Below are 26,917 nucleotides of genomic sequence, written 5' to 3'. Positions count from 1 at the left end.
GGGCGCTGAAAGTGCCCCCTTGTTTCTGCTTGCTGAGGGGTCAGAGAATTCTTCCAGCCCCTAAGCAAGCAGAAGCAACTGTGTATGATCACGTCCCCTAAGCAAGCAGAAACAACAGGGTGTATGATGACAGCAGAATGGAGAAGGATGCAGCCAAGGCACTGGAGGCTGGTTAGGGGTCCCAAGTCAGGCGGCCCCTGCCTAGCAGTCAGGGATCTGTGGCCCCACAGGCCCCCTCGTAGCTACGGGTCTGGTTCTTTTCAACCCTACAGTACACTGTGTCCTAAAATGGCCTGCATTGATTACAAAGTAAGAAGGGTGGCATTCAAAATCAGCCAACCCTATAAAACTGCAGTCCAGGCCCTACATGGGCACTGTCTTGTTAATACTGTAGATTGAAATGCTTGCAAGTAGCAGTAATAACATGATCTAATTTCCAAATAATGACTAGCTGAAACTAAAAGAAATGCAGTCACGCTGCAAATATTTTAAAGGATCCCCCAAAATCTCTTGGTACATCCAACTAGGAATAGTGACTTCTTCAAGATAGATATCAGAAAACAAAAACTGTTCCTGGTCTATAGCAACAGCTAGAGCATATGTGCCTATTATGCAACATTCCTTCATTAGCTAATAAGGCATCTCACACACCACAGCCTGTTTGCTGATTTCTCCACTTGTCCTGTCTTGCTCTGGCTATGACTTAAATTCTCTTATGTGCTTATGTACTATCTAACTTGAAAGGTCCAAGGGTCTTCCCTGAAGTTGTTTGGTGCAATCATAAGGCAAGTAATGACCAAATAAATTATTGTATAAATGCCTGGTTCACAGATAACAGTTTCCAGTTTGCCATCTTGCTATTGCGTAGAGATTTCTTGCAGGGTAAAGTGCAGCTTTGAACAAGTCTCTCACTGCCCTAATTATGTTTCAAGCTTTCAGATCCAGTTAGTTAATTACATTCCATAAGAGGTTCTCCCAGTTAACCCGCACCATTGAAGAAAGCTGACTAATGCAGAACTGTCTCCTCTGTCTGCTGGGAAATGGAAGTTGTTTTACCTGTATGCCAACCTGGACAAAACTGGTTTCACCATTCCAAGACTTTGTGCACCAAAATGATCTCTCTAGTGTAAAGAGCTCCCTGCCTCCTCATGAAGGAAGAGCTTCCACAGGAAGTCAAGCATGCTTCATCTGGTCTTTTATAATTGCTTTTGTCACTTTCCAACCCCTCTGACTACCTATTTCAGCAGGACAAGTTCCATTTCAAGGAGGCCAAAAATGAATAAGCAAGTTCACAAGTATAAATTCTGGTCCTTTATTTTAATTCAAATTTACTTTAAAAAGCATTTTCGTCTCACTCTCTGTTTCCTATGGATTAAAGTTTAAATCAATATAAAATAGAAAGTGGAAGTAAAATATTTTTGTAAGTCTGAATTAAAATAATTTTGACTATAATGGGATTACAGAATGAGGATGTATTGGATACCATGATTAATAACACATTAAAATTAATACCATTTTTTCTTCTTAGTAGAGACAACAGCAAGGTGTCTAATAGAAAAAAGAAAGTAAGACAGAAAATAAAATACGTGAGTGTGGCATCCAACTGAGTTAATGGATAGCCTAAATAGCAGGTGTGGTGTCTTCTCCTTTGGTGAAAGCAGGGAACTGTTTTTTTTATTGTGAAAATGTTTAACTCTGCATATGCATTTTGAAAGTGATATTATTGTGCAGTAGTTCATAATCTGAAAAAAAATGGCACAAAACGAAGTAAAATAATTCAGAGTCTTTGTCCAGACATCCAGGGCCTTTTTCAACAAGGGCTCATTTGCATATTAGGTCACACCCCTTGACATCACAATTGCTTCGCACACGGCTTTTTGAAGAAAAAGCCCAGCAGTAACTCATTTGCATATTAGGCCACACCCACAAACTGCATTCCTGCTCCAAAAAAAGCTCTGTAGACATCCATTAGGATTCAGAATTGTATTATGCACTGGATTGCAACTGACTTTGACCAGTCACATACTTAAATAGTGGTAATTTGTTATTGCTAAAAAAGCTTTATTAGTCTTATTACGCTGATAAAATCATTGATTGTCAGTATAAAATAATTGTGTAATACTATGTGTAAGTACTGATGTTATATAGTTTTTGATGTTATTCTGATAATAGTCTGATTTTTGATGTACCATTGTTGAAAGTATACTTGTAGGATTGCAATGAAAACAATACAATTCAGTGTTTTTTACACAAGAGTCTAAAGTGTTATACAGGCATAGTCTTAGTATTTTTGTTGTTATACTGCATGGCACCATTGTCTGAATGCTGTTTACAAGCAAAAAGGCTCTGCCTGTGATAGCATTGAGGGAGGTACCAATGAACTGAACTCGCTGGAATGTTCAAGGCAAGACTTTTCCCAATTCACCATTAGGCCTAACCTGCTACAGCTAGAAACAATATAGCAAATGTCATTCAGCAGGTCACGACTGGGGGCCACAATAAGTCAATCATCTGGTATGGAAATACAGAGCAACCCTGTGAGCAGAGATGTGCCACCACTACAGCTATACACTTGGTGAATATTCTCGGTGCAGTAGCAAGATCAAATGGGAGGGAGGCCCATACTGGAACGCCTCTGAGCCCTGTCTAAACCATAAATATTTCCTATGGGATGGGTATACTGAAATATGAAAATAGGCATTAAACCACATATCTGGGGCAATGACCTGAACCACAGACAAAAGGGAGACCACTCTGAACTCTGAATTTTTTAGAACGTGTTTAATTTTCTAAGATCTAGTAAGGGCCTCTGTCCACTATCTTGTTTATCTACTAGAAAAAACTGTGAATAAAAACCCCAGGAACAAAGCCCCCCTGGAACCTGGGGATGAATGCTGGCCAAGTTGTTGATGTGATTGTGTGTCTTCCATAATTAAGGAAGGTGGTGGTGGATGTGTCAACAGAAACTAGCGTGAGTCTTGCATTACTCTATATAATTTTTTAGTCTTATACGAAGTGGCCTAAATGGAGGCTGTTTTTTTCAGATTGAAACTATGAGGTCAAAGAACCCCTCCAGGATTGAAAAAGCAACTATTCCTGGAGTATAGAGTATAGAAAAAGCAACTATTCCTGGAGTATTAGAGTATAGAGTATAGACAGTATTCTGTCTTTCAGATGGTAATTTGAAGTAGAAATGTCCAGTGCTTTTGTCATCCTTAGAATTTGTTCTCCATAGAGATGGAGGTCCTCACTAGGAGATACTGGAGTTGGATCACCCATGGTATTATCAGATGATGAGTTCAAAGCACTCTTGGAACTATAATGAGATACTGCAGAAACCTTCAGGATCATGGTACAGAGACCAGAATGAAACCAGTGTGGCACGGATAGCCAAATATCCCCTCATGTTTGGATCATGCCGCCGTAAAATTTGAGGGTTATGTCCCGCTCATCTATTTTAAATGGATGGCAACATGCTGAGGGGGACTCACAGGCCGAAGGAACCAGCCAAGGAGGCAAGGTGCGGCAATGGGGTGCACAGGAGAACTAGAATGACGTCTTGATTAGTCTCCAGACCCTTAGAAGACTTGATGCATCCTGACTAAGGTGAAACCTCTATCTTGTCCTTAAAGTTTGAATGTTTGTAATGCCTCTTCACTGGAGGTTCCAACTGCAACCAGACCCTTAGTCAATGGTCCTGGAGAAGGCAAATGCGGGCACCTGGATTCTGCCTCAGAAGTAACTAAGTGGATCTTTTTGGAGGGATCGAAGCTTTCACAATAACCAAGCCCACAGGAAGAAAACAGACCAATGGAAGTCAACAACAGATTTCAGTAGCTGGAGTCGGAGAGAGCAAACCAGAACTCAAGAGATAGCCTGGAAAGAATCAAGGAAGACAAAGCCTTCTCCCACAACACAGCTTTCAGCCTAGAGGCCCTATCTGACCGGGCCCTGAGGGTAAAGCTCCAACACTGAGGGCCTCTCCTAAGAACAGAAAGGCAAATTTCATATTTGTCACTGTGTGTCATTTTTGTTCCAAATTTGAACATTTGTAAAGGTTGCCTTGGATGCCATAACGAGGGGCCACAAGCACAACACAACAAGGGAGTTTCCCAGCAAAGAAGCCTGCCTCCCACAATGTAGACTCTCAAGGAAGTACAACCTGTTTTTAATGAACAAGAAGTTTCATCCAAAAAATGAAGGAAAGCAAAATGGAGTGCGCTAGAAAGCTTCCTATTTGTCATGAGCCCTGAGGAGGGAGAGCTGGAAGGGTTAAAAGACAAGGAAGAACCAACAGCTGACCCATCAATCATTCTCCCCACATTCCAGGCACACACACCCCCCCCCGCTGTTGACAATCAGTCTCCTCCAAGCTCTCCCCCTCCCATCTCAAGAATGCGCAGCTATCTTCGACAAACACTAGCAGAACACGGGCGCGCTGCACGCCAATGCTTCCGATCTCTTAGCCCTGATTATTAGGAGAACTACGGCCAACCAAGGAGCAGGCTGATTGAGGCGCCCATATAACTCACGCCCGGGACTTGGCAACCTCATGGAAGCAACAAGTCAATTCCCTGGCTTGCATCCACGCTCCTTCCTGATTCCAGTTCCTAACCAGTTTGAATTCCTTGGCATCCTGACCCTTTGGCTTCGGACACTGACTTCTGCTTCTGGTTTGCGACTTTGCTGTGGTGACTCAGCTCCTGACTGACTCCTTGAACTTTGACTTCAGACCGGCTTTATACTCCCTCCTGCCTGCGCCCTGAGAACGTGACACTATTCTTGTGGCAGTGAAAAAGGAACTGAGGGAAGGGGGCACCTGCCCATAGAGGATATGTTGCATTGGAAGGAAATTCCGTGCATGTGCCAGCTCCAAAATAAGTAGGGCACCCCCTCTTTTGTGTTTTTTTAACTAGAAAGAAAATGTCTGTGGCTGGCCTGTGCAGACACAGTCCCAATGTGGGGCTGTATGAGAAGATGAAATACCTTACTGGTATTTTTCAGGTTCCCAAATGTATCCAAGTCTTCTCAGGAAAACCGGGGGGGGGGGATCTCAAGGAAATCACAGATATATTTGGGAATTACCAGTAGATCTGAAAATGGCCGGCTGCCACCTCTCAGCTGTTTGCCAGGCTTCTACTGCAATCCCTTTAAAGTTTAAAGAGACTGCAAAAGACAGCCTGAGGATTAGCTGTGCTGGGGGAGCAGACTGTTCCCACTGGCTCAGCTTGGAGCTGGCTTCTCAAGCACCCCAGTTTAAATTGGGAAAAAAATCTCAAGAAAACTGGGCAGCAGAAGAACAAGTCCCGAAAGCTGTTGTGCCATAGGGAGCAATCTGATAGCTGTGGTACAGCAGATCCTGCGACCAGCTTTTCCTGCAGCATGGTTTAAACCAAGCTTCAGGAGAAACCATCCCAACCTCGGCTGCATGCAGTGGAGAGAGACCTCCCTGTGGCATGCAGACCCTGAGGCCAGCTTCTCTTGCAGCACAGTTTAAACTACGCTGCAGGAGAACCCAAGTCAATCCCATATTGTGCTGGCTTTTTTTACCAGTACTTTTCTTTTTGGGTCTACTTGACCTGAAAAAATTCAGGATTTCAGAGAAATCCCAGATCTGAATACCATACTGATATTGGGATCCATACTGATATTGGGATCCAGGAGTATTCAGAAATATTGAAATTTTTTTTGGTCCAATAGACACAAATTGAAAAACAGCAATTTAAAAAAAAACTGTGCATTCCTTTGGATATTAAAAATTAGGCCACCCTGTTTTATATGTTGACATGGCTGAAACAGCACCGAAATAACTGCCACATAGCATCTGCTTTCGCCCTTGTGTATACAACTAAACACAGCATCATTGTGGCAGCTCAAATGCAAACTTCCTTTCTGTCTCATCATAGTAGCTCTTCTTTCTACTGTAGGGGAAAGGAAGTATGGATGGTACAAAAAGAATCTCAGCCATATGCATACTGATACAGAGAAGAAAAAAATAAACTCTGGGTTGGACTCCTCGAAAATGGGAAGCTCACATTGTGCTTCAAAGCCTGTCCCTCTTCCATTACATTTGGAAGATGTCTGCAGCTTTTGAGTTACTAATATCTGTGCACCCCATATCAGGCAAACAAAGCTTACATTTCTGTGGGGCCCAGCAGCAAGGTCAGGATTTATTCATATTTAGTGAGACTCCATAAATATGGAAGAAAATACTAGTTTGTAATTTTGAAAAAGGATAGAGCAGTCCAAAACTGGCATGAGCATTCTCTGGGCCCTTGGAAACAGGGCCCTCATTCTCTGGGCCCTCAAAAACAGCTGGCAGTCACATAAGCAGGTGGAGTGGAGGAGACTGTCCTGCTCAAGATCCTAACAACTTAACAGTGTATCAAAGAGGAAAAACTGTGTCAAGGGGATCTTTTTGATTTGGATTATTTCCCCCTTTCCAGCTATTCCTCACTGAGCCCTATACATGTGTTCTTTTAAAGCCAAACTACACTTCTGAAATACAGAAGGCTCTGCTTTGCCCTCAAAGTGCAAGGCTATCCCTGGAAGAGAACTAGCCTTTATTTGCCATGAAATATTGGGAGAGTTGGTTCAGGTTCAGCTGCGGTTGCCATTTCTTGTTCAGTGCTTAGGAAGAATACTTTCCCTACACTAACAGATTTGTCATCTCAACCTTTCTCTGAATCACATTTTAGTCAAATAAGGCTCCTTGATGTGACGGATCCAGATTCCCTTTTCACTTCTATTTATCACTAACATTTGCTGGATGAATGTGGTTCTCACTACAGGGCAAGTATTTGCATGCTTCTATCTGATCCTAACAGAGCATCTCTAATCAAGTGTACAAAGTGGCAAAACGCTAAAAATAAAGAGTTTATCTGAGGTGAGAGAGAGCTCTAGGATGGTTATGTAGAAGGTCACATCCTCAGCAAGAACTCCAGTACTCAGTATAACATGGACAAATACAAACATTGTATTCGTGCATTGTATGTTGTAGTCTAGGCTCTCCTCCCCCTTGATTTTCCAATCTTTTTCTTTCATTGCCCCCTTGTGTCATTTAATTTCATTTTTCCTCATCATTGGAGAGTGTGCATTCATTGAACATGAAGTGGGGGGGAAGCCCCACAAACTGCTTTTGCTCCTCACAGTTTGTGATGCACATCCATGTGCAAACACATAATGCTATTTTTTGCTACTACATTTGAATGGATATAGTGGAGAAAAACAAAGTGTAGTTTTGACTGACAAGGACTCTGACCCAAGTTTGATCTGTCTTATCTGCTTCTTTGAAACAAGGAATCGAGGGAATCGAAGGCATACTTGAAAAAAACATGCCACAATGATGTTGCTATGGAGGTTGGTTAATAAGCAGCTCAGAGGCCTACAAAGAATGCATGGCCATTCACAGGCACCATGCTTGGTGATTTAGGATCATGGTGATCCAAAACTATACCACCATCAATGGCAAAGTATCTTTGTGATCACATTTGCTTTGCTTGCTCACTGACAGGAATCTGCTAATATTTAGCTAACTGCTCATTCGTTAACTCGGCTGGTAAGCACAGTTCTTCCTGCATCAGCCAAGCAAGCTCAAAAATACCAGCCTCTGACTACTCTAACATCCCTGCCCACTCTCTTTAGGATGAGGATCCAGAGACCATAATCAGAGACAGACTAAAGGTTAGCCGAGCATTTGCCCTGGATGCAGATGGTCTCAGATTAAATCCCTGGCATTGCCAGTAAAAGGATCATTTTGTTGTTGAAGTTGTTGTTATGTTTCTCTGTTGTTATATTTCTGCCTTCTCTGCAGGCAGGGATCGGGGCAACTTACAACAATATGTACACAATAAATAATTTAAGTTTAAAACATTAAAAACCCAAACAAATCCAGAAAAAACAGTACCTATTCCAAGATGGAGAAAAAGTTCCTGATTCCTAATCCTCCTGGGGGGGGGGGGGTTATGCAGTGGGGGGGAGTATGAGAGTGCCAGATCTGGAAATTCTTCCCCTTAGCTTCTGTCAGAACAGATAATACTGACCTTAATAGACCAATGGGGTAACCCAGTTTAAGGCAACTTGATGTGTATTCATGTAACCTGTTCTTGCTGTAGACATTTTTCTGCAGAACATGTAATCTCTGGAAATGTGTTCACATTGCTCCCCCTGACATAGCTTTGGCTATGGAATGCTGATGGCTTAGTCTCCCTGTATCCTTCTACAGCTGTGATGCAGACAACTTTGAAGTACAATCTGTTTGGCATTAAAATTGGAATGAAGTATCATACTGCTGCTAATCATGTAAGGCCCATGCACTATTGCTAACTATGGCAAGGATGAGAGTTAGTTATTCTCTTGGACTATCAACATTGTAATTAGTAGGGTTGCCAGCTCTAGGTTGGGAAATACCTGGAGATTTCAGGGAGGCTCCTGAGAAGGTGAGACTTCAATGGGGTATAATGCCTTAGAGTACACCTTCCAAAACAGCCTTTTTCTCCAGATGAACAGATCTCCATCTCCTGGTGATCAGTTGTAGTAGCAGGAGAGATTCATAATTAGCCATCCTTTGACCAATGCAGTACTACGCAGTGCAGTACACATAGCTATGCAGTGCAATACACATCACTGCCACTCCACGAAGCAAAGTTTAAAGTCCTTCTCCAGCCTAAGGTTAAGTGAATAGCATAAAGTTAAGTGAATCTCCAATAGAAGATGCGCTTGGGTGAAAGGATCCTGAGGGCTGAAGGAACATGACCATATAATGGGGATTCCCTACTTCTTTTGATTCTGGGGAAAACACTGAATGTCCATCACTGCATGGAGTACAATTCTTGCTCTTTGTTAACTGTCTCTTATCAGGGTGAAACAATGTCATTTTCTGAAAGATGGAGGGGCATCACTTTTGCTCATCAAGTGTGTCTGTTTTCTTGCCTGATGTATCATAATGGAATTATGAAACCAGCGATAAAGATTTCTAACGCAGTACAAACTACTGTCCTGAAAAATCCAACAGTTACCTGGCATATGTCTCTCAAGTAAAGCCAGAAAGAACCACCTGTGAGAGTGCCGTTACCTACCTGAAACAAGGTATTTGGTCCTTGCAGCCTGGCAGGACTCAAAGGAGCAACAGGGCTGAGGCTGCTCCAGAAGTGAATGCTGGATAGCAGTGGACTTGGAGTCAGCAGCAATCCATTTGGGGTCTGCAAGAGAAGTCACACAATGTGTTTTTATCCAACTTTCACCTTAGTCATGTCTCAACATATATTAACATGTGGAGTGATGCACAGAAGACTCCCTCTGATATGCAGGGGACTGGGCTAGATGGCCTATATGGCCCCTTCCAACTCTGTAATTCTATCATTCTGGTTCCCTCAACTTTCTCAGTACTGTAGATTTAAAATTCCTGTGCTCAGAAACTGTTTGTTTTTCCTAACATCAGAACTGGACTACAAAATGTTTTAAACTGAGCTTTGGTTAAAGATTAATATAATTATGTTCTTAATTAAGAACATTGTCTTTCATAACCATGCAATTACTCGTTGCCTTGACTAGTGTTCAGAGTCAATGAGCCACACCGCTGTTTTCAAGTGGATTCCCTGGTGGCTCTGGGCCAGTCTAATGCAACTCTCTACCATGGTGACATGCTGGTAAGGGGTAACTGTGATAGAGATAGAGATGTACAGAAATATATCTGCAGCTATAGCAAAGTTTAAAAATGCGAATAAAAATCTAGAATATGGAATGTTCGGGGCCACAAAAAGTCTATCTTCTAGATTAAATAAGATTGGAAACAATTAGGACCTATTCCAGAGTCACTTTTGGGTCATGATTCTGGCACCTTTTGCCAGATAGCAATAGAACCTGAGACCTAAAAGAATGCACTTTACCAATGATATTTAATCATATGACAGCTTAACCAAATGGGCCAGAAGATACACCTGAGATCCCACAATTCCAAATATTCCAATTTAGGCGCAATAAAAGAGAAGTGAAATCCTTAATTATGCTTAAAATGCAGCTCCAACATTGCCATCCCTGTGCTTAATCTGCATGTCACCTAACTTACTATAAAAATGCTTGCAAACAAAGATGACTGCATTTTCCCCCATAGAATGACACACCACAACAAATAACTTTCTCTTCACTAGGAGGTGGTTTCCCTGATGGTAACTGTTCCGTTTGTTGAGTCACCACTTTTACATCCTCATGCTATCAGCTGCTATTTGGGGGCAGAACCAGCACTCTGTTTTCTAAAACACAGTAGGTTGATGATGATCTTTTCCATGGTCATGTATATTTGAAGGCCTTTTCAGCTCACTGCATTCATCCCTTCCTTACCCCATGATTATGTCAGCAAATTTTGATGTTGGCAAAGACAATCAGCTTGATCTATGCCTTTTTTCCAACATTATTTGTGTGTCAATAAATTACCATTTTGCATTATACATACAATGGATAAAAACATAACAGAAACAGCTGATAGTAGTGATGGAAATGGGTGGCCCAAAACCATTCACGCTGAGAACATATGGGAACAAAAAGAAATTGAGAGGGGCATCTTGGTCCCTCCTTGTTTGTAAGATGGACAAGACAAGGCTGGTGTTGTGCACTATGACTGGCAGTGATTTTTCCAGGCTCTGAGACAAAGTCATATTCCAGCCATGTCAGCTCTAGCCATTTATGTCAAGTGCCAGGCTGGGAAAGCTCCTGGGCCCTTCAAGAATACATCCATAGTCCTTCCTGGTCACATGACTGCCTCCCTATCTGCATCTGCAGAGGCACCTGAAAGAGCAGGTCTTGCTAAGATCCCTAGATCTTTACACTTAGGTTATCATCGAAAAGCAAAGTTTCATATTAAATTTAATGCCAGAAATAACCCTCTCATTTAATCTCTAAAGAAGAATCAAGAGCATTTGGCATATTTTATACAACAGAAGATATGTTACCAGCCAGAACAATTCCAGATACTTGATCCTGTGTTAGATGTAAGTCTCACTGAGCTCAATGGGACTGACTTAATACCAAGCAAGACTGCACAGCATCACAGTCATACAACACAATCCACTATGCAAGTTTATTCAGAAAAAAGTCCCACTGTGGGAAGTGGTGCTTGCTCTGACACAAGAGCGTACTAGATCGCAGCCTCAGTCTATCTAACTAGATGACTTTTCTGTGCTCACTGGCTGCTATTTTCAACTGAATGACTCATGAATAAAGCTGAAATTTCTCTAAGCAAGCAGCCCACAGCTCAGAAAGCAACTGTCAGGTCATTTATTTTTAAAAGAGTCACAAACTCTCTGGCTTTTGTTCCCAAAATAACTGTTTCCTTTTTTAGTGTCATAGAGCAAGTTGATCACTGTTTGGAGCTCACTGTTCTACCACATGCCTTCTGGCATAATCAAAACTAAGCTCTAATCACCGAGATGCTGGAATCTCATTTTTTTAAAAATAGGGGATTTGTGCACACTACACTTTCTAAACCAAACATGGATTTACAATGAATGGAACTGAGTTCCTATAACTAATATTTCAATCCTTAGAGAAGGAACACCACAGTACTTGCTGGAATCCAGGTACTCCCATCAGGAGTTATATTTTATAATGTTACCGAGTATCAAACCTTCCCAGAGTAAAGCACAGAATCTCACATTCCTTCCCCATAAATGGCTGTAAATAATCATGAGGTTGCAGTAAGGAAAGATTTCTTGAAGGACTGATCATGTAGAAATCTGACAAGTTTGGAGTAGAAAGGCTTTTATGTTTTCCTCACATTCTCTGTTCACCCGCAGTTTTATTGCCTTTCTGAAATTGTCCATGACCCCTAATCATTCTCTGGGGTTTAATTTCGTTCCCAAGTTACTTTTGACAGGACACAGTAACCCTGAAGTGATTCTACATCTGCTTTATACACTAGATGTTTGAACACCCCCCTGTATTAGAAGCTGGTATTTATCTGACTGACCTGACCTGACCTGGATGGCCCAGGGTAGCTCAATCTTGTCAGATCTCAGAAGCTAAGCAGGGTCAGTCCTGGTTAATATTTGGATGGGTGAGTTCCAAGGTCTCTAAACAGAAGAAGGCAATTGCAATCTACTTCTGAATGTCTCTTGACTTGCAAACCCTACAGGTTGGCTGCACCTTGAGAGGAATTTCCACTAGCACCACCATTTATTCAACCAGAACAAGACTGGGATTTGCTACTTTTCCTTGAGTCATGATATGTATTAGGTCTCACCATGACAGGCAATATTCAAGGAATGTATTTTCTTTATAAAATGACATAAGAACCTCAGCAGTACTATATTAAGATGTGAAGTGGGTCTCTTAATCCTGAAAAAAACAGAGATGTTATTGGCGGGGGTATGTCTGATTCAGAAAAATGGGTCATCTCCTGTACTGGATAGAAGCAGCTTTGCAGACTGGGGGTGCTCCAGAACCCAGGCTCCTATTAGATAAACAAGTGGCAGCAGTGACCATGGGTGCCTTTCAGCAGTTTTGACTAGTAAGCCAACTGCAGCCCTTCCTAGGCAGAAAAGATCTTCCACTGTGATGCAAGCCCTGTTAGATTAATGAAAATGAGCTCTGTGTGGGGCTGTCTTTCAAGACTGTCTGGAAGCTGCAGTTGGTACAGAATGATGTGGCTAAACTGCTGACTGGTCATAAGGACCATATCCCTTCTAGTCTTGTTCTATCTATGCTGGCTTCCAAACTCCTCAATTCAAAAGGGAGGTATTGACAAAAGCCCTGTAGGGCCTGGGACCAATGTACCTCAAGGACCACTTTCTTCCATATAAACCTACCCACTCACTCTTTGAAGGCCCTGCTTCAGTTCCCACCACTATCTGAGGCTAGACTGGTGGCAACCTGAGAAAGAGCTTTCTAAGTTGCGGCACTAAAACTTTGGAATTCTCTCGCAAGGGAGATTTGTCTGTCTTCCTCTATCAATACCTTCAGGACCATAACTGGGCGGAAAGTTGGCATTAAAATTTTAAATACATAAAATAAATAAGTTAGTATTAAAAAGTAAAGCAGCTGATGATGATAACCACAACACTACCTCCACTCTCAGCTGCCTCTGACAGATTCCTTTCTGACAGATCTTTGGATTCAAGGTATCTTTATGATTTCAAGAAACTCAGATGACCTCTGTATTGGGAGTGAACATAAGAACATGAGAAGCCATGTTGGATCAGGCCAATGCCCCATCCAGTCCAACACTCTGTGTCACACAGTGGCCAAAAAAATTTATATATATATAGATAGATATACACACACACACACACACACACATATATAAACACTGTGGCCAACAGCCACTGATGGACCTCTGCTCCATATTTTTATCTAACCCCCTGTTGAAGCTGGCTATGCTTGTAGCTGCTACCACCTCCTGTGGCAGTGAATTCCACATGTTAATCACCCTTTGGGTGAAGAAGTACCTCCTTTTATCCGTTCTAGCCCGACTGCTCAGCAATTTCATCAAATGCCCACGAGTTCTTGTATTGTGAGAAAGGGAGAAAAGTACTTCTTTCTCTACTTTCTCCATCCCATGCATAATCTTGTAAACCTCTATCATGTCACCCCGCAGTTGACGTTTCTCCAAGCTAAAGATCCCCAAACGTTTTAACCTTTCTTCATAGGGAAAGTGTTCCATACTTTTAATCATTCTAGTTGCCCTTTTCTGCACTTTTTCCAATGCTATAATATCCTTTTTGAGGTGCAGTGACCAGAATTGCACACAGTATTCCAAATGAGACCGCACCATCAATTTATACAGGGGCATTATGATACTGGCTGATTTGTTTTCAGTTCCCTTCCTAATAATTCCCAGCATGGTGTTGGCCTTTTTTATTGCAATCGCACACTGTCTTGACATTTTCAGTGAGTTATCTACCACGACCTCAAGATCTCTCTCTTGGTCAGTCTCTGCCAGTTCACATCCCATCAACTTGTATTTGTAGCTGGGATTCTTGGCCCCAACGTGCATTACTTTGCACTTGGCTACACTGAACCTCATCTGCCACGTTGACGCCCACTCACCCAGCCTCAACAGATCCCTTTGGAGTTCCTCACAATCCTCTCTGGTTCTCACCACCCTGAACAATTTAGTGTCATCCGCAAACTTGGCCACTTCACTGCTTACTCTCAACTCCAAATCATTTATGAACAAGTTAAAGAGCATGGGACCCAGTACTGAGCCCTGCGGCACTCCACTGCTTACTGTCCTCCACTGCGAAGACTTCCCATTTATACTCACTCTGTGCTTCCTATTAATTAGCCAGTTTTTGATCCACAAGAGGACCTGTCCTTTTACTCCATGACTCTCGAGCTTACTAAGGAGCCTTTGATGAGGAACTGTATCAAAAGCTTTCTGGAAGTCAAGGTAAACAATATCTATCGGGTCTCCTTTGTCCACATGTTTGTTCATGTGTGTGGGAGGGTCCTTATCATCCACAATCTGGGAAAGTGGCTATACATCTACAATTGAAAAGGCAATTGAGCAAAATATGTTCCCAAGCATTTTGTGATCAGCTAGACCTCTCTCATGGACAATCTCTCATGGATTGCAGCCCTGACATGGTGAGAAGGCTTGTGCGGTTTAGTGAGGCTGTGGGCTATGACATGCAAGGCCACCCAAGATGGAAAGGCCACAGCTGAGATCCCAGATAAAATGCGATCCACTGGAGAAGAAAATGCCAACCCACTCCAGTATCGTTCCCAGAAAACCCCATGGACAGTAAAAAAAGCTAAAAGATATGGCACTAGAAGATGAGCCCCTCAGGTCAGAAGGTGCCCAATATGCTACTGGGGAAGAGTGGAGGGCTAGTACAAGTAACCGCAGAAAGAATGAAGCAGCTGGGCCAAAGCCGAAAGGACACTCAGCTGTGGATGTGTCTGATGGTGAAAGAATTGTCCGATGCTGCAAAGAACAATTCTGCACTGGAAGTAGAATTTAAGATCTAGGAATCAAGGTAAGCTGGATGTGGTCAAACAAGAGATGACAAGACTAAGCATCGACATCTGGGGAATCAGTGAACTAAAATAGACAGGAATGGGTGAATTTAACTCAGAGGATCACTACATCTATTACTGTGGGCAAGAGTCCCATAGAAGAAATGGTGTGGCCTTTATAGTTAACAAGAGAGTGAGGAAGGCAGTAATACAATCTCAAAAATGACAGAATGATCTTGGTCCGTATCCAAGGCAAACCATTCAGTATCACAGTAATCCAAGTCTATGCCCCAACCACTGACACAGAAGAGGCCGAAGTGGACCATTTCTATGAAGATCTACATCTTCTACAATTAACACCAAAAAAAGATGTCCTCCTCATCATAGGGGACTGGAATGTCAGAGTAGGAAGTCAAAAGATAACCAGAACAACTGACAAGTTTGGCCTTGGAGAACAAAATGAAGCCGGTCAAAGGCTAATAGATGGAAAAGCTCCCTACAGACCTGGAGGTGACTGCGGCTCAGATCATGAGCTACTCATTGCAAAATTCAGGCTTAAACTGAAGAAAACTGGGGAAGCCATTAGGCCATTCAGGTTTGAACTTAATCACATCCCTTATGAATATATAGTGCAGGTGAAGAATAGGCTTAAGGAACTAGAGTTTATAGACAGAGTGCCTGAAGAAATGTGGACGGAGTTTCATGACATTGTACAGGTGGCAGCAATCAGTACCATCCCAAAGAAAAAGAAATGCAAGAAATGCAAGTGGCTGTCTGATGAGGCTTTACAAATAGCTGAGGAAAGAAGGAAAGCGAAAGGCAAAGGTGAAAAGGAAAGATTCACCCAACTGAATGCAGATTTCCAGAGAACAGCAAGGAGAGATAAGGAGGCCTTCCTGAAGGAACAATGCAAAGCAATCAAGGAAGGACAAGAAATCTCTTCAAGAAAATTGGAGAAATCAAGGGAACAAAGATGGCCATGCAAAGATGGCCATGATAAAGGACAAAACAGTTGCGGCCTAACAAAAGCAGAAGAGATCAGGAACAGGTGGAAAGAATACACAGAAGAATTATACAAGAAGGATCTCGATGACCTTGACAACCATGACAAATTGCTGACCTCGAGCCAGACATTCTGGAGTGTGAAGTCAAATGGGCCTTAGAAAGCATTACTAACAACAAAGCGAGCGGAGATGACGGTATCCCAGTTGAGCTAGTCAAAGTCCTAAAAGACGATGCTGTTAAAGTGATGTACACAATTATGTCAGCAAATTTGGAAAATGCAACGGTGGCCACAGGATTGGAAAACATCAATTATATTCCAATCCCAAAGAATGGTAATGCCAAGCAATGTACAAATTATTGCACCATTGCACTCATTTCACATGCCAGCAAGGTCATGTTAAAGATCCTACAAGCTAAGCTTCAGGAGTATGTAGATCGGGAACTACCAAAAGTTCAAGCTGGGTTTCGGAGAAGTAGAGGAACTAGAGATCAAATTGCTAACATTCGCTGGATTATGGAGAAAGAATGGGAGCATTAGAAAAACGTCTATTTCTGCTTCATTGACTATGCTAAAGTCTTTGATTGTCAGAACAGGATATGGAACAACTGATTGATTTAGAATAAGAAAAGGAGTTCAACAAGGATGTATATTGTCACCCTGCTTATTTAATTTATATGCAGAGTACATCATGCAGAATGCTGGCCTGGATGAAGCAGAAGCCAGAATTAAGTTTGCTGGGAAAAACATCAACAACCTCAGATATGCAGATGACACACTCTAATGGCAGAAAGTGAGGAGGACCTAAAGAACCTCTTGTTGAGGGTGAAAGAGGAGAGCACAAAAGTAGGCTTGAAACTCAACATCAAAAAAACTAAGATCATAGCATCCGGCCCCATCATACCTTGGTAAATAGAAGGGGCAGACATGGAAGTAGTGATATTCACATTTCTGGGATCCAAGATCATTGCAGATGGTGACTGTAGCCATGACATTATAGAATGCTATAGAATGGTTTTAAAGTTGATATATGTAAATTATGGTTTTATATGTTTTATTGGATTGATTGTTTTTTATGATGTTGTAAGCCGCCCTGAGTCCGCTTGCGGAGAAGGCGGGATATAAATGGAAAGTAATAAATAAATAAATAAATAAATAAAAAGACGTTTTCTCCTTGGGAGGACAGCTATGCCAAACCTAGGCCGTATAATAAAAAGTAGAGACATCACCCTGTCAACAAAAGTCTGTATATTAAAAGCAATTGTATTCCCAGTAGTAATGTATGGCTGTGAGAGTTGGACTATAAGGAAGGCCAAATGCAGAAGAATTGATGCTTTTGAGCTGTGGTGCTGAAGAAGAATCTTGAGAGTCCCTTGGACTGCAAGAAGATCAAATCAGTCAGTCCTAAGGGAAATCAACCCTGACTGTTCCCTGGAAAGTCAGATGCTGAAGCTGAAGCTCAAATACTTTGGCCACCAAATGAGAAGGGAGCACTCACTGGAGAAGACCCTGATGCTGGGAAAAACAGAAGGCAAAAGAAGAAGGGGATGGCAAAAGATGAGATGGCTGGACAGGGTTACTGATGTAACTAACATGAATTTGAACAGACTTCAGAGGATGGTAGAAGACAGGAGGGCCTGGCATGACTTTGTCCATTGGTTCACAAAGAGTCAGACTCAACTGTGAGACTGAACAACAACGAAGACTTGGAATAGGAGGGAAGGATCAAATTACATCTTAGCCATTCAATGACTGCTGCTTCCACCCACTCCTTGTCACAATTTATCATCTTGTGCTTGGCCTAAATCATGAGCCACAGGCAGAAATTTGTTCCATCCAACAGAAATCCCTAAACAGATACAAGCCATTATCTTAAACTTTCAGACTTATCACTGCTCGGACGGCTTCATGTTAACCTCTCCAGCGAGAAGACAGCAATGAAGGAGAATAATTACCTTTGGTTCCCACTAGCCCCTTCCTAAAAACAAACTTAAACTCCAGTGCTAACAAGGCAAACTGAACCTTTCAGGGTTAGCATGCCAGCCCCTTGATACTACCAGGTGCATGGCACAGGTAGTAGGTCACAGATGCCAGAGATGCAATGCTAGAGAAGTTAAAAGCTATTGAACATCTGGAGTAAAGGGAAAGAGACAGCTGCAGAGACACTCATTCTGTCCATCAAGGATCAGCCTTTTATATTCTCAACACCATGAAACCAATTTATGATTAAAGAAAGACGTTTGACCTAAACATGTCATTTCAGATTTAGTCTGAAAAAAGCCATGGTGCCAGCAAAACTCAAAACATCATTAAGCTAGTCTCTCTCTCTCTCACACCCTTTGACTGAGGCCAGGTTGCTGGCTGGCCAGAAACAAAACAGCCTAGATTGCTCTTACACTTTTTTAAAAAACAGACCCTTGCCAGGCAGGAAGGAGCAGGTGATGCTTTTACAACAAACATCACCACCTGCTAACTTCTGCAGATGAAATAATGACTAAAGGGCAAAGTAAGGAGCCAGTTAGAATTTGGAAACCCTAACTAAGGCTGTAGTTGAACTTACACCTTGAAAATAGATGTCAGCTTAGTTCTGAAGTAATTGTCATACTGTGTAATATTAGGCAGCAGGACAACTTTTGTATGGTTCTTTTGAAAGCAGCTCCAGTTCATGGAGAATGGAAATAGCAGTGTGGCACCTAAGCAACAGTTACATGTCCCTATGTTAATGAAAGATAAATATTGAAATGCAGTTGATAACAGCTTTCTAGATTCATTTGGAGCCCTTTTAGAGCAGTTAATATCATGTGCATGCAACAGCTACAAGCTAAATTGCTTGAAAGCAGGCACTCAAATAGAAAGCAGGGGAGAGCACGTGGCATGCTAAAACAAAACTTCTGTGGGGAGGCCATGGTAGATTGCAAGACTTCTGGTTGTTTAAAAAAATAGAGATTTATCAAGCTAGGAAAGACCCCATCAGGGCCATTTATACATGAGCTCCCACACTCACAAAAAATGTAGATGGAATTCCACCTTATTTAGGAATTAAGCCTACTAAGGACTAGTATTTTATTTAGGAATTAAGCCCTTATTTAGGAATTAACCCCTTCATGACTACCCCAGCTCTGGTACCACTTGAACAATCCACTAGCTCTGCTTGAACAGTTTGCTACTCTGGTTCCTGTACTGCTTAAACCAAGTGTTCAGAGCTGGTTTAAAAATGGGTGCTCTTTTCCTTATGCTCCTGGTATTGAATTGTGTGATGATTCATGACCAGTTGAGATCAATCAAATCAAAACACTCAGTTGGAACATTGCAGAATGGGACAGCAAAATTCAGTTGCCACATGTTTTCATCCCAACATGACATTATTCTCCTTTAAGAAACATGGGCCTTAAATGGAGTTATGCTTCCTGGCTACATCCCATTTATAAGGAAAACCTCATCTGGGATGAAGGGAGGGAGACCCAGGACCAATCTAGTTTGTGTGATTTCCACTGTGTTGAACATTACTTCAACCAAAGTTCTGATTTTTCATAATTTGATATGGGCTGACTTGGTCTCTCTGGATGACTACCCTTTTGATTTTTGTCTCAGTTTATTTACCTCATGCTGCTAGTTGGGCAACTATGAATGAAAACTGGAATACAATAAATGGCTTATATGATCAATTAATGGAGTCTTTCTCAGATATAATGGCTATTTTAGCAAGTGACTTCAGTGCCAGAATTGATAGTGATAATGAAGCCTTGCTAGTTACTTGGCTGTGGTTTAGCCCAGAGGGTAGCCTTTTCTCTCTAATGACCTCAAGGTCATCAAAGGATATTTGTATTAACAGAGCAGGCCTGAGACTCTTTGGATCTTCTTTATTAAAGGGACTCACCATATTGAATGGATGTACAAGGACTAATCATAGAGGAGATTTTACATGTTTAATGCTGAGTGGCAAGTGTTAATGATCACTTTCCTGGTGGTTCTTTACTTTTTACACTTGATAAAGAGCCATTCTGTACAGGAATTCATGGACAGAGATCATTTTCCCACCTTTCTCATTATGATTTCTCAAGTTGAGAATTGCTTTCCTGTAAATGGACAAGGGTAATTGCTGCAGCAAGGTAATAAAATATGTTGAGTCTCCTGGCCCCAGCAACTGGAAGGGAGCATTTGGAATATGCTGAAGTCAACTGAAGTCAGCTCTATCAAGGATGAAATATTTAGATCTTACCAGTTACATCCTCATTAGAGCTACTATATGATCTCTTTACCTTATCTGAGCCTTTCTATATAAGCCCATTTAAATCCATGAACGTATCTGAACCCTCCCGAAAAAAGGTTTGGTTCTGAGTGCAAAACTACGGGGAGGAAAGGATTCTGTAACTACATAGAGAATTTAAAAGAGATAATACTTTATATGTTCTAGGAAAATTACTGGACCTCAAAAAAAAAGGTACAAAAACTAATTCAGGATTAAAAGAGAGAAGAAAAGTACAAAGTCTGGAACTCCCTTATTACATCACTTAACGATTTATTAAATTTTTGGGAAGTTGTTGCTATGGTTATGAATTTGAGATTCAACTTGCCATCATGTATCTCTGCTTCCAGATGGACGAGATATCTTAAGGAGCAGTTTTGCTCTAGATCTTCCAACGATAATTGGGTAGAGGACCGAATGCCAGATGACCTCCCTAATTGGGCCCCTGTACTGGAGAAAGATGTATGAAATAAGATCTATCAAATGAGAGACGGCAAAGCTCTTGGCTCAGATAAGGTCCCAACTGAGCTTCTCAAACCAAATTTGTCATGGTGGAGAAGAAATCTAGCACCTGTTTTTTCTCAAATAAATCAGATGGAAGAAATCCCTCCAGTCTGGAAGCATTCTATAATTGTTCCAGTTTTTAAAAAGGGCAATAATTTTGATCTGGTCAACTATTGTCCAATTCGCCTCCTATCATCTGCTGGGAAATTATATTCTTTCCTTTTGAACCACAAATTAGTAGAACGGATTGAGAGCAATAGAATTCTAGCCTGGGAACAAATCAGCTTTAGGAGAAGCTTTTCCACTACTGATCATTGCTTAACTCTGGAAGTGCACCTGGAAGTGTATGCACGTGGGCAACTCGGGGGGGGGGGTAATGTTGAAATATGTGGACAAATTGATTAAACTTGGAATTGACTTACATCTTCTTTTTCTTATAAAAAAACTACACACAGCTACTACAAGTCAAGTTAAATATTCTCCTGACAAACAAAATTCCATCTAAGAAAGGCGTTAAACAAGGATGCATCCTTGCACCACTTCTGTTTAATCTTTTCCTCTTCCATTTGGCTAGCTCCTTGGAGCTTGTTAATGGTCATCCACCAAGACTAGGAGGCCAACCAGTACCTGTCATCTTATATGCAGATGACACTGCGATTTTATCTTTCACCAAAATTGGTCTCCAAAGACACCTAGAAGCTTTCAACAATTACTGCCATGCTAATTTGCTTACAATTAATTATGCTAAAACAAACATAGTAGTATTTTCCAAAAAAATGGGCCCCCTTTAGATAGCACATTGGGAATGTTAGAATTCAACAAGTTAAATGTTATAAATATCTTGGTGTTACTTTTAACTACAACCTCAACTGGGCAGCTCACAGAAGCAGTGCTATAAAACTGGCGAGGATCTCCCTTTCCCAACTTAAATCTTTCTTCTTTACTAATGCCAATCAATGGCTGATTACAGACCAGCACTTTGGGTTGACTCTGAGACGCCTCTGAAGTGGACCCAAAAAACCCCGTCCAGACAGCAATATCTGCTGCCCACCCCTGTCCCATACTTACCCCGTCCTTGAGGATGCTCCAACCACCTCAAAAAGGCACCACTTGGAAAGTGGTCCCTTTTCACTGGGGCAGCTCCGAGGCAGCGCCCGGCCATCTGGAAGGCCGGAGGGCACGTTACAAGCACCCAGGGAGCCACGAGTGGGACGCATGAGCGTTCCAAATGCTCCCCAGCTGCTCAGGGCCTGCCCCTTCTTCCAGTGCCATCCAGAAGCTCCGGGGTGCTCTTCTTCTAGCCAGCTTTCTTCAGGGCAGCTGCAAGCCACCCCAAACCGGCTATCTGGTTTCAGCCAATATGTCCCTGCTATGATTAGAATATTCAGCTCTAAAATCCTACCTCAGGTCCTGTATGGAATCCCAGTTTGGTTCAATGCCCTTAATCGCGATGTTGAGAATATCCAAGCTATTTTTATCAGACAAATTATGGGTGTCCCTAAATGCGTGCCTTATTTTACAATCTGCTCTGAAGTTGGACAAAACCTAATTAAGACCAAAGCCTGGATTTTAACGTCACACACACTATTGGCTTAGGCTCTATTTTAGAACTGAACCAGACTCTCTCATATCTTTTTTGCAAAAAGAACTGCACAATGCCGCCTGGAATTCCAAGATTATATCTAAATTAAGCCAATTTGTGTCCCTCTTGATGATTTAACATTATTGGAGGAATCTTATACTTTTTTAAACTAATCAAACAATGATTACTTCATATTGAACAGCAAAAGCTATTCCCCACCCAACCCCATATCTGTTCTGCTATGCTTAGTCTCACTAATCACTTTCGGAAAATGCCCCAGTATTTTTACAATCTTGATACCCCTTTCCAATGCAGAGACTTTCTTTTGGTAAGGGTTAACGCACTCCCCTCTAGAATGCTCTATAGCAGATACCATCAGATCCCAAGACAAGAACAGCTATGTCCTTGTAGTCTTAACTGTCTGGACACAATAGAGTACATAATTGTGGAATGCCCTCTGGATGAGTAACCCTGCAAAAAACCTGGCTCTATCCCAAAAGGTATCTGAATACTAAGTCAAAATGTCAATTTCTTTTAAATGATCTGGTCCCTGAGATCACTAACGCGAGGAGGTGTGGGCCCTGCGGAACCTTGATCAGTTCCGCAGGGCCTGCAAGACCACCCTTTTTAAACTTGCACACTTGGACTGCTAAGAAGATCGGTAATTAAAGATCCGCCAACGCGGTTTGAAGACCTATACCGCTGAATAACTGTACTTATTGGATTGGTTTTAATGTTAATAAGTTTAATGCTTTAATGTTTTATATTGTTAAATCTTAAGGTTTTTATCTACAACTGTATGTTTTTATAAAATGTTGTTAGCCGCCCTGAGCCTGCCGAGGTGGGGAGGGCGGGATATAAATAAAATTTATTATTATTATTATTATTATTATTATAACGCTGTTGCCAAATTTCTTATAGAAGTTCTTAAAGTTCAAAATTTTAAATAGCGATGTCCTTTACTGTACTTATCTGTATAGAATCCTAGATCTGATTCCTTTGGCTCAATGTTTTATATGCTGCTAATTCTCTTAGGAATTTTTAAATTTTCAAATTTCCGACCATACTGCTTTTAAATGCACTTAATTTTTCTTAGACCTTGTTGCTGTGTTACAATGCTTTATTTGCTTCTGACTGTAGATATGCCAATAAAGGTCTCTGAATTGAACTGAATTGAATTGATATGTGGAAAAAGTATTTTTCTTCATCAACACATCTTACCTTCATTAACCACAATTTTTTCTTCACAATCTTCAAAGAAAAGAACCATCCAACAAACTTAAAATTACACTACCAGCTCAAGGAAAGAAAATAAGTTTCGCTGTGATGAATTTCTATTAATAGATCATTTTTTCATAGTATGGTTATGTGTATGATATAGAGCTTTGACTTTATGTTGCAGTGAAATAGAATTCCCAGCTAGCGATCTGTCAGCTGGAAATAGGAATTGGTGTCCTTGCTTTGACCAGGTCTATAAGAACTGGCATTTTCTGCAAGTTTTATGAATTTGGTCTACAGGTCATTTGGTCTACTGACGTTTGTTGGAATGGAAATTTAAATTTGTCAACAGAACATTGTTGGAACAATATACTAATAATCAAAATGGATGCTGACAACCTTCTAAGTTTCGACTCGTCATCAACTGGATGGTGAGAACTTCCCAAGTTACAACTTTGAATCTATTAGTTTCCAGGAGAAACATCATGGTACTGTGGAACACAACTTTGTTATGAAGTAATGTATTTGGACGTGAAACAATATATATTAGGGTTTGTATGTTGTGTTGTTTAATGGAATATGTTATTAAATTATTTATGAATTAGATTTGAAAAGTTTGTAAATATTCTTAGTAATACAATCACAGGAGTATCTTTGTTGTTTATTTGTTACTCTCTGTTTCCATGATTCTATCATTCTATACCAATCACCTGGAGGTTGGTAACCCTACCTCCTCTTCCCCTTTTTATCGTCACTGCAATCCTGGGAGGTAGCTTGGGCAAGCTGTTAGGCCTAGGTGAGTCAAATAAGTCAGGTGGTAGAAGACAGCCTGGTTGTTGCTGCTAGTCCTGGCCCAATGAGTCTTCCCTCAAAGGCCTAGGCAGCCTGGAAAAGTCCTGTGTCCCCACCCCCTGCCTTTTACTAACAAAAACTGAACCTAGAATGCTGTGGTTGCCTTGCAACAGCCACAGAGGGATTCTGTTTGTTAAAGCTTCAGGTGCATCTTTTACCATTTTTAACCCTGCCCAGTGGGGTTTTTTAGATTTCAGATCCTTCTGCAAACCTAGGGCATTTTTCACATTTGTAGAAAGATCGCCAGATTTAAGTATCCTTATATTTAGCTGACTTGGCTATTAGTATATAGATTACAATGTACCAGTAGTGGAGAAATGTGTGTTTATGTTTCTAGCAGACAGATGAAAGTGAGAAGTCTCCCACCTTGGCAACCTATTCATGCAATTTCCACCAGTCTTTTTGGACAGTTCTCATTTATTTCAACAGGTCTTTATCTACAACGCCGCTAACTTCTTCCACCCGAAGGAAAATATTTAGACTACATGAGTGATCCAATAATGAGGAGACCTCATGAAGGCAAACACTCTTATCACTACTCATGGGTATGTGTGAAGGTCCAGTGGAATGACCCTGTCATGAAAGCATCCATGACCTCTTGAACCAAGCTCTGGGTTTAAGATGAGTTTTGAACAGGGAAAGAATTACTAGAGGGTGATATTACAGTTCAGGAAATAAGGGAAGTAATAAAAGAAATTTTAAAAGGAAAATCGCCAGGGCTAGATGGTTTCACAGGCGAATTTTATAAAGAAATGATGGAGATGGTTGCACCCGAAATGCAGGTAGTCTTTAACAAAGTTTTGAAAGGGAAGAATGCCTCAGATACGTGGAGGGAAACAGAAATAATATTAATCCTAAAACCTCAGAAGGATCCGGAAGAAGTAGGTTCATATAGACCTATAAGCCTGTTAAACCAAGATTACAAGATCTTTGCAAAAATATTGGCAAACAGATTACAGAAAGTCATTTCGACAATCATAAAAGGGGATCAATATGGGTTTATTAAAGGTAGAAATATAGCACACCCCATTAGAAATATTCTCAATGTCTTATAGCATGGTCAGCAGAAGAAAACAGGGTTACTAAAATTGGATGTTTATAAAGCCTTTGACACTCTTTCTCATGAGTATTTATGGCAAATATTGAAGAAAATAGGGATAGGGAAAGGGTTCTTACAGGCAACTCAGGAGATTTATAAAGGAGGAATTGCGAAAGTAAGAGTAAATAATGAACATTCACAAGCATTTCCCATCCAAGGAGGAGTAAGACAAGGTTGCCCACTATCTCCACTCTTATTTATAATAGCAATTGAACAATTAGCGGAACAGATTAGAAATTCGGGAAGAATAGAGGGCTACAGGATAGGTAACGAAGAAATGAAGCTCAATCTATTTGCAGATGACATTATCGTAATCATGACAAACCCTAAAGAGGGAGTTAAAGAGGTTAAGATTATCCTAGAAGACTTTGAAAAGTGCTCAAGGCTAGGGGTCAACATGGTAAAATCAGAAATCATATATTTTAATGTAAATAGAGAAAAAAGGCAAGAGATAAATAGGAGTACAAACATAGTATTGGGGGTTAAGAAATTTAAATATTTAGGTATAGTTTTGCAAAAAATACTGATAACATGATAAAGGATAATTATGATAAAATGTGGGAAAAATAGAGGCATGAAAAGATGGAAAAATAAAACGTTGGGGATATCATCTAGAATAAAGAGTGCTAAAATGTTTTTAGCACCAAAGTTAACGTACCTATTTCAAACGCCTCTGGGAACAATGAAAAATAAAATTGAACAATGGAACAGAGCATTAAAAAAGTGGCTATTTGACAGTAAAAAATGCAGGTTTCATAAGAGAATAATTTATAGTCATAAATCAGAATTTGGATGGGGAATCCTGGACCTAAACAATTATTATGAAGCTTTTCAACTAAAACCATTATTAGAAATAGGCGAGGAAAAGACTCAGAAGTGGGTTAACTTTGAGAATGAAACTAATAATAATATAGGTAAGATTAGGCATTTTTTCTAAAGTTATGAATAAAGACTTAAAATTAACAATAGGCCCTAGAAGAGCATCATTAGAAGTTTGGAAGAAATGGCAACCCTATTGGTTAGGAAAAGTTTCTAGATGGGCACCCCTCGAAACTGTTAACAAGGAAGTGCAAGAAATTAATTGGTGGGAAATGTTAAATCTTAAAGGTTATCACAGAGTGGGGGATACATTTAGAAGTGGAAATCTTAAACCCTTACAGGAAGTAACAGAAGAGATAGGTTAACAATATTGGTTAAAAATAGCTGGGCTATATAAGGCAGTAAAAATGATTAGCGAAAATGAAGAACTCTGGATAGATGCACCAATGGAAGTAATATACAAAGAAATGGCAAAGCAGAAAAAGGGTTTGGTAGGGAAAATATATAGAAAGATGATAATAAATAAGGATAAAATAACAGAATACTTACAAAGGAGATGGAGCCATGAAGGTCAGATATCAGAGAGGATGGCGGATAAAATTATGAAAGGAATAGAAGAAATCAAAGTAACCAAATTTAAAG

General features: G+C 40.8%; 1 protein-coding gene across 1 annotated transcript in view; it reads right to left on the bottom strand.

The window, feature by feature from the left end:
* ELK3 (ETS transcription factor ELK3) overlaps positions 1-26,917 on the bottom strand; it is a 75,090-nt gene that overhangs the window by 5,039 nt on the left and 43,134 nt on the right. Inside the window, exon 4 of the mRNA XM_060245207.1 lies at positions 9,078-9,200. Coding sequence (XP_060101190.1) covers positions 9,078-9,200 — 123 coding nt within the window. The remainder of the gene's footprint in view (positions 1-9,077; positions 9,201-26,917) is intronic.

The sequence above is a fragment of the Heteronotia binoei genome, chromosome 8 (genome assembly GCF_032191835.1).
Source record: "Heteronotia binoei isolate CCM8104 ecotype False Entrance Well chromosome 8, APGP_CSIRO_Hbin_v1, whole genome shotgun sequence".
NCBI classification, from domain to species: domain Eukaryota; kingdom Metazoa; phylum Chordata; class Lepidosauria; order Squamata; family Gekkonidae; genus Heteronotia; species Heteronotia binoei.
This window is presented reverse-complemented; position numbering and strand designations above follow the sequence as displayed.